This window comes from Dama dama, chromosome 31 (genome assembly GCF_033118175.1).
Source record: "Dama dama isolate Ldn47 chromosome 31, ASM3311817v1, whole genome shotgun sequence".
Lineage (NCBI taxonomy): Eukaryota > Metazoa > Chordata > Mammalia > Artiodactyla > Cervidae > Dama > Dama dama.
Genome location: NC_083711.1, coordinates 47,617,066 through 47,632,921, shown reverse-complemented (window position 1 = coordinate 47,632,921; position 15,856 = coordinate 47,617,066). Strand labels below are relative to the sequence as shown.

Genomic DNA, 15,856 nt, shown 5'->3' with positions numbered 1-15,856 from the left:
ATTTGCCATGAAGTGATGGGACCGGATGCCATGATCTTAGTTTTCTGAATGTAGAGTTCTAAGCCAACTTTTTCACTCTCCTTTTTCACTTTCATCAAGAGGCTCTTTAGTTCTTCACTTTCTGCCATAAGGGTGGTGTCATCTTCACATCTGGGTTATTGATATTTCTCCGGGCAATCTTGATTCCAGCTTGTGCTTCATCCAACCTGGCATTTCACATGATGTAGTCTGCATATAAGTTAAATAAGCAGGGTGACAGTATACAGCCTTGATGTACTCCTTTCCCTATTTGGAACCTATTTTTCCATGTCCAGTTCTAACTGTTTTTCTTGATCTGCATACAAATTTCTCAGGAGGCAGGTCAGGTGGTCTGGTATTACCATCTCTTGAAGAATTTTCCACAGTTTGCTGTGATCTACACAGTCAAAGGCTTTGGCGTAGTCAATAAAGCAGAAGTAGATGTTTTTCTGGAACTCTCTTGCTTTTTCGATGATCCAACGGATATTGGCAATTTGATCTCTGGTTCCTCTGCCTTATCTAAAATCAGCTTGAATATCTGGAAGTTCACGGTTCATGTACTGTTGAAGCCTGTCTTGAAGAATTTTGAGCATTATTTTGCTAGCATGTGAGATGAGTGCAACTGTGTGGTAGTTAGAACATTCTTTGGCATTGCCTTTCTTTGGGATTGGAATGAAAACTGACCTTTTCCAGTCCTGTGGTCACTGCTGAGTTTTCCAAATTTGCTGATATATTGAGTGCAGCACTTTCACAGCATCATCTTTTAGGACTTGAAATAGCTCAACTGGAATTCCATCATCTCCACTAGCTTAATCGTAGTGATGCTTCCTAAGGCCCACTTGTCTACAGATTCCAAGATGTCTGGCTCTAGGTGAGTGATTACACCATCATGGTTATCTGGGTCATGAAGACGTTTTTTGTGTAGTTCTTCTGTGTATTCTTGCCACCTCTTCTTAATATCTTCTGTTTCTGTTAGATCCACACCATTTCTGTCCTTTATTGCGCCCATCTTTGCATGAAATGTTCCCTTGGTATCTCTAATTTTCTTGAAGAGATCTCTGGTCTTTCCCAATCTATTATTTTCCTCTATTTCTTTGCACTGATCACTAAGGAAGGCTTTCCTATCTCTCCCTGCTATTCTTTGGAACTCTGCATTCAAATGGTTATATCGTTCCTTTCCTCCTTTGCCTTTCGCATCTCCCCCCCACCCCCGCCCCCGCCACCTAGGCTATTTGTAAGGCCTCCTTGGACAACCATTTTGCCTTTTTGCATTTTTTTTTCTTGGGGATGATCTTGATCACTGCCTCATGTACAATGTCACAAACCTCCATCCATAGTTCATCAGGCACTCTTGTCTATCAGATCTAATCCCTTGAATCTATTTGTCACTTCCACTGTGTAAGGGATTTGATTTAGGAAAAGTTACTGCATCTTTTATTGACCATCTACTACCTATGCAAGAAATAGAAAACAGCATTTGGTGCATTTGTTTAGATTTTACACCTAACCTATGCCATACTGGGAAATACTGCTCTAACTCACTTATCAGTGGAGTCAAAAGGCTGCCAGTTTTGAGTAGGGCAAAAGAAGAGAAAACTCAGCAGTTGGTCCTGGCTGTGAACAAGCTGCTCTTCTCCTTAGTTCATAATGATATGGCAGATTCCATGGTGCTGGGTGATAGGTAATGATGCCGTGTAGAGACTGGCAGGACCTGAAAGGAGAACCACAGCACAATTCCTAGGGTTTTAGAGTATGGTCATGACTTCAGTTTTTCCAGTGGTCATGTTTGGATGTGAGAGTTGGACTATAAAGAAAGCTGAGTGCCGAAGAATTGATGCTTTTGAACTGTAGTGTTGAAGATTCCTGAGAGTGCTTTGGACTGCAAGGAGATCAAACCAGTCAATCCTAAAGGAAATCAGTCCTGAATATTCATTGGAAAGACTGATGCTGAAGCTGAAACTCCAAAACTTTAGTCACCTGATTTGAAGAACTAACTCATTGGAAAAGACCCTGATGCTGGGAAAGATTGAAGGCGGGAAGAGAAGGGGATGACAGAGGATGAGATGGTTGGATGGCATCACCGACTCGATGGTCATGAGTTTGAGTAAGCTCTGGGAGTTGGTGATGGACAGGGAGGCCTTGCGTGCTGCAGTCCAGGGGCTCGCAAAGAGTTGGACACGACTGAGCCACTGAACTGATCTGAAGTGATGCCTTGATCAGCCAACTATTCAGGAGGCAGCTACTGACATGATACAGGGTTCTAGCCGAAACTAAGCATTTGACTGTGGGGCATCAAATGAATAGATTACCAGAGCTGCCCTTCTGGACCTAGGTTTTGTAAGTGAAAAACAGAAATGCTATACATGGGATCATATCTAAGCAGGTCCAGGGGTTGTAATTTACATGAACAGGTGGCGAAGATCTCTGTGTCTTGTATTCCTTACTCATGCCTATCACTTCGTGAGGTGTTCCCTGTGACCAGCTGATGATAGTGGTGGAAATATTCACAAGTGATTCAGGCCTGATATGTTATTAGAGCTGAAAATGGACTGCTACTGCACTGCAGCCCACGAGGGAGGGGTCCTGAAGGACAGTAGTGAGGCGAATCCTTCCCGTAGGCAGAACCTCAAGGTGTACATTTAGTTATCTCCTTTGAATGGGGAGAGAGAGAGCATGAGCTCAGGATAAATTGAGCCCTGAGCAATAGTGAATTGTCTGGTTGAGTGGGTCAGGGGCCTAGAAGATATAATGTTTGAAGTTCAATAGCAAGGAGATCTGGGAAGAGACATGTGCAGGGAACCAGGCAGTGGGCAAAAGTGTGTGCATCTTTGTGTCCCACGTCCACATCCACTGGTGAGTATCTGCTGCAGATGAGACACTAAATATCCAGGAAGACATACTGCTGGTTATATTTAACGAAGAAGGCCACCAGTGCTTCCCATCCCACATACTCTTCTTACAATGTGACCTTGATGCACTTTCCATTGAGTAGCGGGGTCTAGTTCCCTCTCTGTGAATCTGGACAAGCATTTGGGCTTCTCAGGTGGATCAGTGGTAAAGAATCCACCTGCCAATGCACAGTACATGGGTTCGATCCCTGGGTTGGGACTATCCCCTGGAGAAGCGAATGGCAACCCACTGCAGTATTCTTGCTTGGAGAATTCCATGGACAGAGAAGCCTAGTGGGCTACAGTCCATGGGGTCGCAAAAGGGTTGGATATGACTTAGTGACTAAACAACAGCAAAACAACTGATAGAATATGGTAGGAAAGCTATTCTGTGACTTCTGAAGCTGAATCTTGAAAAATCCCACGCATTTTCACCTGGTTCCCTTAAAATATGTGCTCAGAATCCAGGTGTAATATGGTGAGAAAGCCACACAGAGAAACCACATGAAAAGAACATATGTAAATATTGTGGCCCACTGCTCAGCTGAGGTCCCTGTGGACCTCCAGGTAGACCTGTAAATGAAGATGCTTTCAGATGATTACAGGCCCCAGTTGTTGATTTCCCTCCAGCTGTAGCCCCAGATATCATGGAGCAGAAACAAACCATCCCCACTCTTGTCCTCAGAAGTGAATTATAGACCCACTTTTCTCATGTAAGGAAAAAAACCCGCTTGTGGAACTGTTGTTTCTCCTCTGGCCACAAGAGGGAGACCTTGTTCCTTGGGAAACCTGTAAGTTGCAGAAACCATGCTTGCTTCCAATCTCTTATGGCCTGCAGGGAACCCTACTTAAGAGTTGCAATGAATTTTCCATCTTTTTCCCCACAGGGCCTGGTGAAGTCAAGTGGCTAAAGTAAAACTTACAGTTAAAAAGAGTGCGTATCTTGAATATGTATGAGCCCTAAAGATCCCCTCATTTAGAAGAAACATAGGCTCTTTAACTTCACCTTTGGAACCAGAAAATTGCCATGGAGACTGCATGTTTAGGCTTCAAAAAGAAACAATTCTAGTTTGCCCTTTGGAGTCATTGGGTGAAAGTGGACTGTCTGCCTCTGGCTGCTGGTCTTAAGCTCCCTAGAAGGTCACATCCACTGAAGTGGAGCAAATGTGGTAGGTGCCAGGCCCGTGGCGGTCTGCAGAGCTTGCCTGGGAGAGGCTGGGGCTTCTGCTTGTGGTTTCTGGACCGCCACTATACCACTGCCAAGACTCCTACGCTTCTGGTGAACACTGTGGTGAACTTTGGTAAAGGAGGCTGCTGGAGGTCATTTTCAATTACCTCCCACATCATGGGTTAGTCCTATTAACAGATGTTTTCCCTCTAGGGTTTTTTTTTTTTTTTTTCAGATTATTATTATCCATTGTGAAATGTGCATCACATAAAATTTACCGTGTTAACTACTTTTGAGTGTACAGTTCAGTGGCATTTGATATATACACATTGTAGTGCAACCATCACCACCATCCATGTCCAGAAGTCCTTTCATCTTGCAAAACAAACTCTACACCCACTAAGCAATAATTCCTCATCCCTTTCTCCCCCCAGCACAAAATCACCCTTCTGCTCTCTGTCTCTGGATTTGACTTCTCTATATGTCTCATAAGTGTAATCATACTGTTTTTGTCCTTTTGTTGTTCACTGATTTCTGTTAGCATAATGCCCCACAGGATCATCCATGAGGTAACATGTATCAGAATTTCCTTCTTTTGTGAAGTCTAAATAATATTCCATTATATGTATATACCACATTTTGTTTGTCCACTGATCCCTCAGAGAACATTGAGGTTGCTTTTACCTTTTAGATATTGTGAATAATGTTGCTATGAATTGGAGCATGCCAAATAACTCTTTGTGTCCCTGCTTTCAGATCTTTGGGGTATCTACTCAGAACTGGAAATGTCGGGTCACACAGTAATTCTGTTTTTCATTTTTCGAGGGTCCTCCATACTGTTTTCCACAGCTGCTGCCCAACTTTACTTTCCCATCAGCAGTGCACAGGACTTCCAGTTTCTCCATATTCTCACCAACACTTGTTATTTTTGGTATTGTTTTGTGTTGTTTCCTAGTAGCCATCCTAATAGGTGTGAGATAGCCCCTTTAGTTTTTAAAGCCAGCTGCCCTCATATCTCTTAAGGGAGAAGGATGTCACCATGACGCCTGTCAATAGATAGTCTTTGGGTAGCTGGCTGTCTCTGTTGTCTCTGGTAAGGACAGTAACTAACTGAGGTCATCACTCTCTCTCTGGGGGCAAGCTAATATTCTAAGCCCTCACTGGCAGGGTTTGCTTCTTAGGTGGCTGAGAACTTTTCTGTCGTGCCTTTAGGCAATATGGTGTAACAGCTCAGAGCGTGGACTGTGGAGTCAAATGCATGGGTTAAAATTTTGGTATTGCCTTTTATTAAATCTCGAACAAGTTACCTTGCCTCGGTTTCTTCCCATGTAATATGGAGCTAATAACAGAGTCATTATAAGGAGTAACTAAGTTAATACATAGACACTTAAAGCATTTTGATCCCTGGTTGTCACTCAGTAAATAGTGGCAGTCGTTACCCGTCTGTAACGCACCATAATACCGGCCACAACTTCATCCAGCCTCCCAAGTGTCGAAGATAGTTACTGTTACCACCTACTGTTTTTTAAGTGCAAAAGCTGAGGTTTAGAGACCTTCAAGATATCACAGCTGGTTAGAGGAGCTGGAATTGGTTCTCTGAGCCTGGCCCCAGGACCCTCTCCTAACACGTTCTGTGTTGGTGACTCTGATTTTGGCAGAACAAATGACAAAGAGAGCTTTGTCCTTGGTGAGGAAAGGCAGCTCTCACCAGCAGGCAGTTGGAGCCTGGTAAGCATTCCATCAACTTTCCCCTTTGTGTCTGTCACCCATGAATGAAGAGCAGATGGTAACGTTGCTGCCAGCCACTCATTTGTCAGATGAGCACTGACTTGGCCATGCTCATTATAGAATTAATTTGTAGGTCTTGGTGGTTTTTAACAAAGCATGTGAATTGTAGGTCTCCACAAGAATCATCAACTTTAATTTAGAAGTGCCTTTGAATCTAATAGTCCATTTTTACTTGCATTAAGATAGCAAAGGGAAAAAACCTCTGAAAAGGCTCTGTATGCCTTGAACGAAAAATCAATTAGATGGTTCTGTGTTTCAGTAACATACACGAGAAACTTCTGAGTACTTTGTTAAAATGGGATAATGTGCCCCACTTTTAAAATTCAAATTCTAGTGCACTTATCTCTAGGATTTAGCAAAAAATAATTTTCTAATAATAAAAGTCATTAACAGTTATTTGACATCGTAAAGATTAGCTTACTTGGAGAATAAAATTGATCCTGATACAAGTATTGGTTTTGAAGATGAAAGCATCAGAAATCCCGTGTAACTCTTTGCCAGAAGAAAGATAACCATAAGGCTATTCCTTAGATATTTTTCTTTTTTGTAATATGGAATGAGCAAGATATTTACATTTTAGAGTCACAAGGACCATTAAAAAGAAAAACTTTTCTGAAATATAGTAAAACATGATTAATTTGCACTCTTTGTTGACCCTGTGTATTTGGAATTCATCATAATTCCATGTGGGTTGGGATGACATTTCCCTTTGCTGTATCTATGATGAAAGGATTTGTCAAATACATTCCTACAATGAGTAAGGGAGATTTTAAAGCAGTTTTATCATTTTTGTCTGCAAATGGTGCCACTGATTTTGAGTAAGTCTTTTCTCTCCCTCTCATTACCATAGGCCACCAGGTCTCTCTCCAGGCTCATGGCTCCACCCTTTATCTTCTCAGCAAATACATGTTTGGAGCACAGACAGATCCCACAGGTCTGTGTATAAATCGAGCATCTCTTCTTTCCCTGCCTGGAGCAGGCTTCCCTGAAAGACTGCCTGTTTCTATCAGGGGCACCATCTCCAAGCGTATCAGTGAGAGGAAACCGTCTTGGAGTCAAACTTCCATCTCCCTCATAAGGCCTTTCTGGGATTGTCCCCGGGTTCAGTTCAGTCTATCAACTGCCTCTTCAGTTTCAAGTTCTTCTTCATTCCATTTCCTAGCCCTTGAGATAGCTCCATGGTTATGCAGTCCTTACACCCTGACACTGACCTGACAGTTACTCTCGCTCTTGAGACTTGGTTAGGCTCCCTCAACCATCAAACCATCATCCCATTCCTGGATTAAAGCTGTTCGACCTATTCAGTGGTTTTGATACCTGTATCATAGCTTCTCCATAGAATTATCAAAGTAACTTTTCTAAAATTCTTATGTTCATACCATTTTTTTCTTCTTAAGGACCTACCATGTCTTATTGCATATTAGATAAAATATAAATGTATCTTCCCTATATGTAAAGCCCTGCATCGTGTGATTCTACTTTGGTTATTCAATATTTCCTTTATTAGTTTTTTGAGTAATTCTGCTGGTCTAGTCAGGCCATTTCCTTTATCTCTGCTCTTTCCCCCACCCCCCTGCCCTTCCTGACTCTCTCTCTCTCTCTCTTTCTCACACACACATACACACACATACACACACACACACACACACACACACACACACACACACAATACCAGTTTCCTCTTCTATTAGAGGAAGAGAGGTTATTCTTCTTGGGATGCCCTATGCACCATTCATCCAAATTCTATCAAATTAAAGACGATTTATTTAAAAGTCACCTTCTCAAAAAAAAAAAAAAAAAACTACCTGAGATTAGATTTCATCTCACATTAGGCTTCTAAATAATCTTGGGACATATAATCTTCTGTATAGTCTTGGAGCTGGATTCAGTCACACCTCACATCAAGTTTAGCACTACCTCCCACAGCAGCCCTGAGAGGTTCTTTATTCCTCCAAGCTGGTGCTGGACCAGAACTCTGTCATGAGCTGTGGATGAAACAATGAGGTGCCTGCTCTCAAGAAGCTTCCACTCTCTCAGTAGGGGAGACAGACAGTTCAGTGGCCAAGCAGGAAAAGTGAAGCGACAGAAGATGGTATAGGCAAGGTCGGAAGGAAAGGTGATGCTTGTGTGTGTCCCGAAGGCTGAAGAGGATTTACCCCTCACCAGGGGTAAATCAGAGAAGCAGACAGGCCAGAGAATCATTCCCAGGAACAGAGCAGCATGGAATGGCCTTCCTTTTTCTGAGCTTCGCTGGCACGTATGCATCCAGTCAGCTGTATGCCACCTGTGTTTGCAGATCACCTGGAAATCAACTTGTGTAACAAACCCTGATACCCTCTAAACAGATGATACTTTTTAAACGAATGGTCATGTTTTCTATTCCTTATGTACCCTTCACATTGCCTGGTAATATCAGGTGCAAAGTAGGGGCTACTCTGTGTTGTAACATAAGGGATACAGTAGACACATAGTAATAATGGATTTGCCCTGCTTGTCCAGCATTCTGAATCCCAGCCATTTATTCCTTCCTGCCTCTGTCTCCTGTTATCTGTCCTTCCATTGCCTTTTGTGACCAGCACTGTATGCATAGGAGATAACTGATGTGTGTTATGGAAGCGCCTTTAGCCGTGGGAGGAGATAGAGCTGGTTGGGCCACGTGGGAATGGAAACTATTGTCTTGAGCTTTCAGATTGAAGGGTTTAAACAAGGAAGTTAACCAGCCACAGAGTGGTGCTCCATAGTTGTTTATTGAATGATCCCTTTATAATAAGTTTTGTGATAAGTTATGATCATTCGGAGCTTGATAAGTCATTGCGAAAGAATTCTTTCCTTATCAGTGATGCTTATTAAGACCCTTAGATTCTTGAAACAGATCTGCTTCCCATCTGAAGCTCCACCCACCACTATCTCCCTTCAAAATTTTTGGCTCTGGTGTGGCAAACTGTAGCAGAATTTAGTACTTACAGATTAGTTTTGTGTGGGAGAGGGGTGGGGAGAAAAGAAATTTGTGGCAGTTTTTCCTTTTAGGATGGATGTGACAGATGCAGCAGCTAATTGTCCCCCACTATCAGTTATACTTTCTTCTGTATTAATAGAACCTGTGATTTTTAGTTGGACACGTGGTTGCCCTAAATAAATACTCCATTTCCCACACTCCCTTGCAGCTGGTTGTGGCAATGTGACTAAATTCAGAGCATGGGATGTGGGTGGGTGATTTCAGCAACCCCTCAGTTGAGTTCTTTAGGAAGGAAGCATGCTCTCCCCTTCCTGACTTGTCCTCCTTCCCTCGGACTGGAGCAGGGCTGTAGTGGTTTGCTCTCCTGGCCCCTGGAGACAAGGGCCACGCCCTCGGGGAGGAAGATCAACGCTACAGAAGGAGCCTGGGGCCCTGACTGGGGCGACCACGGCCACCCCAGCCTGCTTACACTTGCAGCTGCTCTCTCAGAGAGAAAGAATTGTCCCCATTAAACCAGGATCGGGGCTTCCCTAGTGACTCAGACAGTAAATGATCTGCCTGCAATGCAGGAGACCCAGCTTCAATTCCTGGGTCGCAAAGATCCCCTGGAGGAGGGAATGGCAACCCTCTCCAGTATTCTTACCTGGAGAAGTCCATGGACAGAGGAACCTGGCAGGCTATCATCCATGGGGTCACAAAAAGCCGGACACAACTGAACGACTAACCCTTTCACTTTCAAGCTAGGATTATGTTAGGTCTGTGTTTCAGCAGCTAATTAACACATTAGGGGATAAACAGTTACAAAGTTCAGACAGTGTCAGCTGAGTGATATGAACAAGAGGAGAAACATACTTTTAAAGGTATTTAATAAGACTCTTTTTTTCAAATCAGTACAAAATTTTAAATACAAAAATGATTTGTTATTGACATGTCTCAAATCTATCATGGAAACTCAAAAAAAGTTACCAGTCTGTTCACCATTCATGGTTATCTGTAAAATATTTTGAGAACAGTCACCCACTGAAGACATTCTTCGCCCCTGTGGGATGTTACCCTACATTCAAACTCTGTATTGAAATAACAATATTGTCAGTTTGGTCCATTTCACATGGAAAAGTTCTAGTTAATTTTGAATTACTAGGAATTGTAGCACTGTCCCTAAACTTTAGCACATGTGCTTGTTTCATCTGCCTGTACACTCAGAGTGTTAACATGATGTGTAACACTCCAAAGGGAAACACAGATGCATAGATAATTACTTAAAACTCTTTTTTAAATTAAATGGAGTAATTCATTTAGCTCTGAGATTAGCACCATTGTATAATAGAATACACAGTATCTGGCATAGATTTTGCTCCTCTCCTATCTAAAAGTTAGAAGCATATGCCTGATAATACACAAACACACACACACACACAGATGCAATTGAGTAACAACCAATAAATAAGTTGGAAGGTATTTGAAAAGTGAAATTTGGTTTTGACTAAAAAGGTACTTCCTCTCTTTGTGGAAATAAAAAGCCCATACATGTACAGATAAATACAGTTTTATAAACGAGCTGAGCTGACTTGCTTCCGAGCCATTTCCATGCAGCTATTCAGCAGATGGAACCCAAGTGGACCCAAGTGGCCCTCACAGCCGTTTGCCCACAACCAGCACCCTCAAGACCAACCCAAAAGATGTTTGGCCACATAGGTGCTATCTGCTTTGAAAATGAAGGTTGAGTGGGATATGTTTCTGATGGGAAAAGTTTGTCATATGTTTAGCCATGAGTAAGAAACCACGTGATAATGAACTCATTTCTCATTCTAACGAATTGAGAACAAATGGTGCTTGTATACCATATAAGGAAAAGAGGGAAAAGACAGATACTAGGCTGAGGAGAACATTTTCGATGGTTAAAAGGATTCCGATTTCACGTAGACACAATTCCATGTGTGTTTATATACCGTATTTATTTGTGTATTTTCCCATCTGTACCTATCACCTTGTTTCCTCACTCTTAATTTTGAGGAGAAGATACAAGACTTCACCACCATAGCCCCACATTATTCCCCCCAGTGGCTTATAGTATCAGCAGCATACTCATAGCCAACTTGAAATGCTTTGTCTGTGTTTTGAGACCAGATGTTAATATGCAAAGCAATTCATATGTAACTAAGTGAAAACCTGGAAAAATATTTATTTTTCTCTTTAAAATTGTATTGATTCTTGTACTTGTGGGGTGACATAAAAAGCATGTGCTGTCATTGCCCTTTAACATTCCACACGGCTCTTTCACAAGTTGCTTCCTGCATTTTTGGGTACTTACAGCAGGAAGTAACATCCATTTGTTCATTTAAGACTTCAGAAATTATTTTTTCAGAAAAATTTTTTTTTCCTATATAATCCTGAAGCTCCCCTTTCTTTCCCCAAGTAAAGGACAGCTTAGATTTAGGGAATTCACTCTGGAACCTCAGATGACACACGGATTTGTATGTATACTACGCAGGGAAATTTCATTGAAATTCAATAGCTACTAAAAAGTACTGATATCCCCTTCATGCATGAAACCTCATTGTAATTATTTGTGTGTGTAGCCAGAGGAAGGGGATTATTATATGCATGTAAACACAGTTAAGAACTGCTATTGATAATGAACTTTCCACAAGACTGGAAAGTTCGGCTGGGAGAGGGTTATTTTTTTTTTCTTATGACTTCTAGGTGTTCATATTAGTTGATTCATAGTGTAAATTACATGGAGACAAGAAGAAAGAAAAAAAAAAAATCACGGGAAAGGAAAATACAAGCAAATACATTTGTTCCTTGAGGAACAAATGAGTTACTTTCCGCTCATGTCTCCCAGCTGGTTTGTTAGCTTCTTCTGGGGCACTCACTGTCTTAAGCCCCACAAAAATGTGTCATCCAGTGCTCGGCACAGAGAAGGCACGAGTAAATACACTACAGTTGTTCTTCCAGGGACACTGGACATACAATTCTGAGTAGAGCTCTTGTAAAAGACACAGCCTCCAACAGGGGTGAAATATCCTGTGGACTAAAGCCCTACCCTGGTTCTTCGTCCCCGTCTCACTGGGGAAGAGCACTGCAGGACACCCCCACATACCAGGGCAAAATATCTGCACAAATACAGAGGAAATTATGCAAGTAAATACGGTATGTAATTGTTATCACTGACATTTCTTTAAGCCATATTTATAAATATTTTAAAGTAAACAATATGAGTGAGTGACTTTCATTGCCTATGATGCTCTTTCATACTGAAATACTTCGATCTGAATTAAGCAGGTTATCATGGAAGCACATAACATAAGCAGCTAATACAATTCCAGTGGGTACAACACGAGTGTCAGTACTTGATACATAAAATCTATCCCATCATTTTCAATCACAGGCTGCCGTGCAGAGCATTAAGCATGCATCTTAGTTTTTATTTGTACATGTCGGTTCAAATTTTCACTTAAATATAACTTTCCAACTATATAAATGTTTCGAAGCAATTATGTTTCTCATTTGGATTTTGGGGGTGCATCATTTTCTTTTCTTCCATTAAATCTCTCTCTTTGCTTTTTTTCTTTTTTACATGGGATACAATAAATATCCTGAAAAAGAGGAGTGGACGTACTGCCCCGCGTACAGCCCCGCGGCCTGTTCGGAGGGCATCTGCAGGAAGACCCGGTCTCCGGGCCGGAGCAGCAGCACGGCGCTGCCGGACGCCTGGTCCAGGAAGCCCTTCTTGTACTCGTCGTAGGTGTACATCACGGGCTCGTTGTTCCTGAACAGAGCAACCCACACGTTGCCCCCCTTGCAGTGAACGTGGTAGACAAAGTAGTAGACCCCGGGGACCTCGCAGGTGAAGATGCCCGTCTGCGGGTTGTAGTTCTGTCTGCCGTTATAGAGCAGTTTGTCGAACTTCACCGGGGCCCCCACGGGCGGGAAAGGCGCCGTCAGCTCGGCGGTGAACGCGGGCATCTCGTAGGCCGGCCCTCCTCCGTTCTTGGCTTTCTTAGCCCCGTAGGCGTGCGGGGGTTTCGCTCCGTCGATGCCCAGCCCCATATCTGGCAGGTACTCTCCATGGGGTGGTGGTGTCGGGGGCATCACAGCTGGGGGCCCCGGGGGCCCCGGAGGGCCTGGGGGTCCAGGAAGGCCTGGCTGGCCTTGGGGACCCAGGGCACCAGGCTTCCCCGGGGGGCCATGAAGTCCTGCTACTCCAGGCTTCCCTACTCCAGGGAACCCCGGGGGCCCTGGGAGACCGGGTTCTCCTTTGGGGCCGGGAATTCCAGGTGGTCCAATGGGGCCACTCGGGCCTGCAATCCCTGGGATGCCTGGGGGGCCCTGTAAACCCTGATCCCCTGGGATTCCTGGCTCTCCCTTTGGTCCAAGCAGCCCTGGGGCGCCCGGTAGCCCTGGCAAGCCTTTGAGCCCAGCCTCCCCCTTGGGCCCTATGGGACCTGGCAAGCCCCTCATGCCAGGGGGCCCCACTTCGCCCAGGAAACCTGGCTTTCCTGGGAAGCCTTGAAGCCCTGGCTCACCCTTCGGTCCTGGGGGCCCCTGTGGCCCCACAACCCCACCTTCTCCTTTGGGTCCAGGAAAACCAATAGCACCTGGAGGACCCATAGGACCTGGAATTCCAGGCAGGCCTGGCTCTCCTGGGGGACCCCCCAATCCAGGAGCACCTACTGGTCCTTTCTCCCCCCTTGGTCCCAGAGGCCCAGGAAGACCCCCGACGCCCCTGTCACCTTTGGGTCCAGGGAAGCCTGGTTTCCCAACCCCTGGGAGGCCTGGGGGTCCTGGCAGCCCTGGCAGGCCTTGCTCCCCTTTACCACCTGGAAATCCTGGCTGCCCGGGGATCCCGTCCTGGCCCGGTTTGCCAATTCCAGGTATCCCAGGAGGTCCTTGAACCCCTGGGACCCCGATAGGGCCTTGTGGCCCAGGTTCGCCTGGAGGGCCTGGCTTTCCCAGGGGGCCCTGGGGCCCAGGGAAGCCTGTCACCCCTGGTTTACCCACTCCTGGAAGTCCTACAGGGCCAGGAGGGCCGTGCATCCCTGGAGGACCCTTCAGGCCTGGCAGACCCGGCATCCCGAAGCCCTTCTCTCCTTTAGGACCCTGAAGGCCTGGGGGGCCTGGTGGTCCTTTGGGTCCTCTCTCACCTTTGGCACCTGGTTGCCCTGGTAACCCTGGCCCACCTGGCTTCCCAATGCCAGGAAGTCCGTGAGGCCCTGGAGGCCCTTGTGGTCCGGGGATCCCCATGGGTCCGATCTCCCCCTTGGGTCCGATCTCCCCTTTGGCCCCAGGCATTCCCATGGCTCCTGGCTTTCCTGGCATTCCGGGCATACCTGGCTTCCCAATTCCTGGATACCCCTGCGGCCCCGGTTTTCCTTTGACTCCAGGTATCCCCTGACCCGGTAAACCAGGGGGCCCAGGTGGTCCTCTTGGGCCAGGCTCTCCACGGGGACCTTGCTCCCCTCGCAGACTGGCTAGTGGTATTTCTACTGGGAGAAGGGAGAGAGAAAGAGGAGGGCACAAGGAAGGAGGGGGGAGAGAGAGAGAGATTAACACTGATCATCCTTCACTGCATTTCAATCATTATTTAGTTCTGACACTTTGGCCCGTTAATTATCAAGAGAAAAGATGAGGAGTAATGTGTTCATATTCCAGGACTGTATGGCCTGTATTTAATGGACAATTAAGCTGTTAGTTTCTTTGTCACGTCTGAGATACTGTTTTGAGAAACGATATCTGCAGCTGCTTTTATCAGTGTTCAGTTCAGTTCAGTTCAGTCACTCAGTCCTGTCCGACTCTTTGCAACCCCATGAATCACAGCACGCCAGGCCTCCCTGTCCATCACCAACTCCTGGAGTCCACTCAAACTCATGTCTATCGAGTCGGTGACGCCATCCAGCCATCTCATCCTCTGTCATCCCTTTCTCCTCCTGCCCCCAATCCCTCCCAGCATCAGTTTAGGTTAAGTAAAAAAGCTAACAAGTAATGAAGAAATATTTTTCCCAGTACAAACTTGGAAATATTATGGTGTGTTCACTATAAAGAGTTCAAAGAAGGATAAAGAAAAATCAAAGTTGTGTATAAGCTCCACTACTCAGAGATAATTGCTTGACATTTATGTGTATTTCTATCTCATGTGTTCTATATATACATATAAATGTATATATGTGTACATATATGTGTGTGTGTGTGTACTTTAAACAATGTTGGAGTCATTTTTATTTTTTCTGTTTTACCCCAACTTGTATTTTTCTATGTCCTTGAGTTTTAAATGTAATAATATATGGTAAAATAATGTTTTCTCCTGTGCTGAAGTATAGTATGATGTAGGATGACGGTCATTATGATGTGAACCCAGGGAAGAATAGAAGCATTTTATTTTGTATGTGGTTTAATGACATCTTAAACCTCTGTCTTCTGGAGTCAAATTGATTTATTTAATTTCTTTAATATGCTATAGGATTTCCTAAGCCTCAGATATTTCTTTAATTTAATAAGCTATTTCTCACTTGCAAATTTGGTTTCGAAACGGGAGAAATGAATTAGGTATGTTAGGATGATAAGCAGTACAGATAAGGAACCAACCTGGGATCAGGAGCAAGAAGCTTTCTGGCCTTGAAATGAGATCTTGACTGGGTTACTTAAGCCATCAGCATCTTTGCTTGCTTATCTGTATGGCAAGTGTGATACACCTACACTACAAGCTTGGATAATAGATGTGAAAGGCATTATGCTTCCTCGAATTGTTATCAGAATACAAAGCACATGCTGTTACACTGACTAAGCTATGCCTTGCAGAGAAACAAAACTCTGGATCTCCCGTGCTACTGGGAGTAAGGAATAACATCAAGAAAGGAAATTCATGGCCCCAAAGTCTTATTTTTAACCATTAGTTGCATCTTAATCCTGCTGTTGTATTTTTCACTGACCTACTGTCAGGGAACAAAATAGAACCACAGAACTCATATGTTTTTCTAAATTCCTCAGTTGCAATCTGGTACCCATCTGAATAAGTACAGGAAGTTTCAAAATCCAGGC

General features: G+C 44.2%; 2 protein-coding genes across 4 annotated transcripts in view; both read right to left on the bottom strand.

Annotated features, from left to right (window-relative positions):
- CMSS1 (cms1 ribosomal small subunit homolog) overlaps positions 1–9,490 on the bottom strand; it is a 390,283-nt gene extending 380,793 nt beyond the window's left edge. The window contains exon 1 of one of the 2 annotated variants that reach the window (XM_061134416.1): positions 9,462–9,490. The gene's annotated coding sequence lies outside the window, so the exon portion shown is untranslated. The remainder of the gene's footprint in view (positions 1–9,461) is intronic. The other variant, XM_061134417.1, reaches the window with a different exon arrangement.
- Positions 9,491–9,667: 177 nt separating this feature from the next.
- Positions 9,668–15,856, bottom strand: part of COL8A1 (collagen type VIII alpha 1 chain) — a 159,245-nt gene continuing 153,056 nt past the window's right edge. Inside the window, exon 4 of one of the 2 annotated variants that reach the window (XM_061134414.1) lies at positions 9,668–14,307. In XM_061134414.1, coding sequence (XP_060990397.1) covers positions 12,395–14,307 — 1,913 coding nt within the window. In that variant the 3' untranslated portion in view covers positions 9,668–12,394. The remainder of the gene's footprint in view (positions 14,308–15,856) is intronic. The other variant, XM_061134415.1, reaches the window with a different exon arrangement.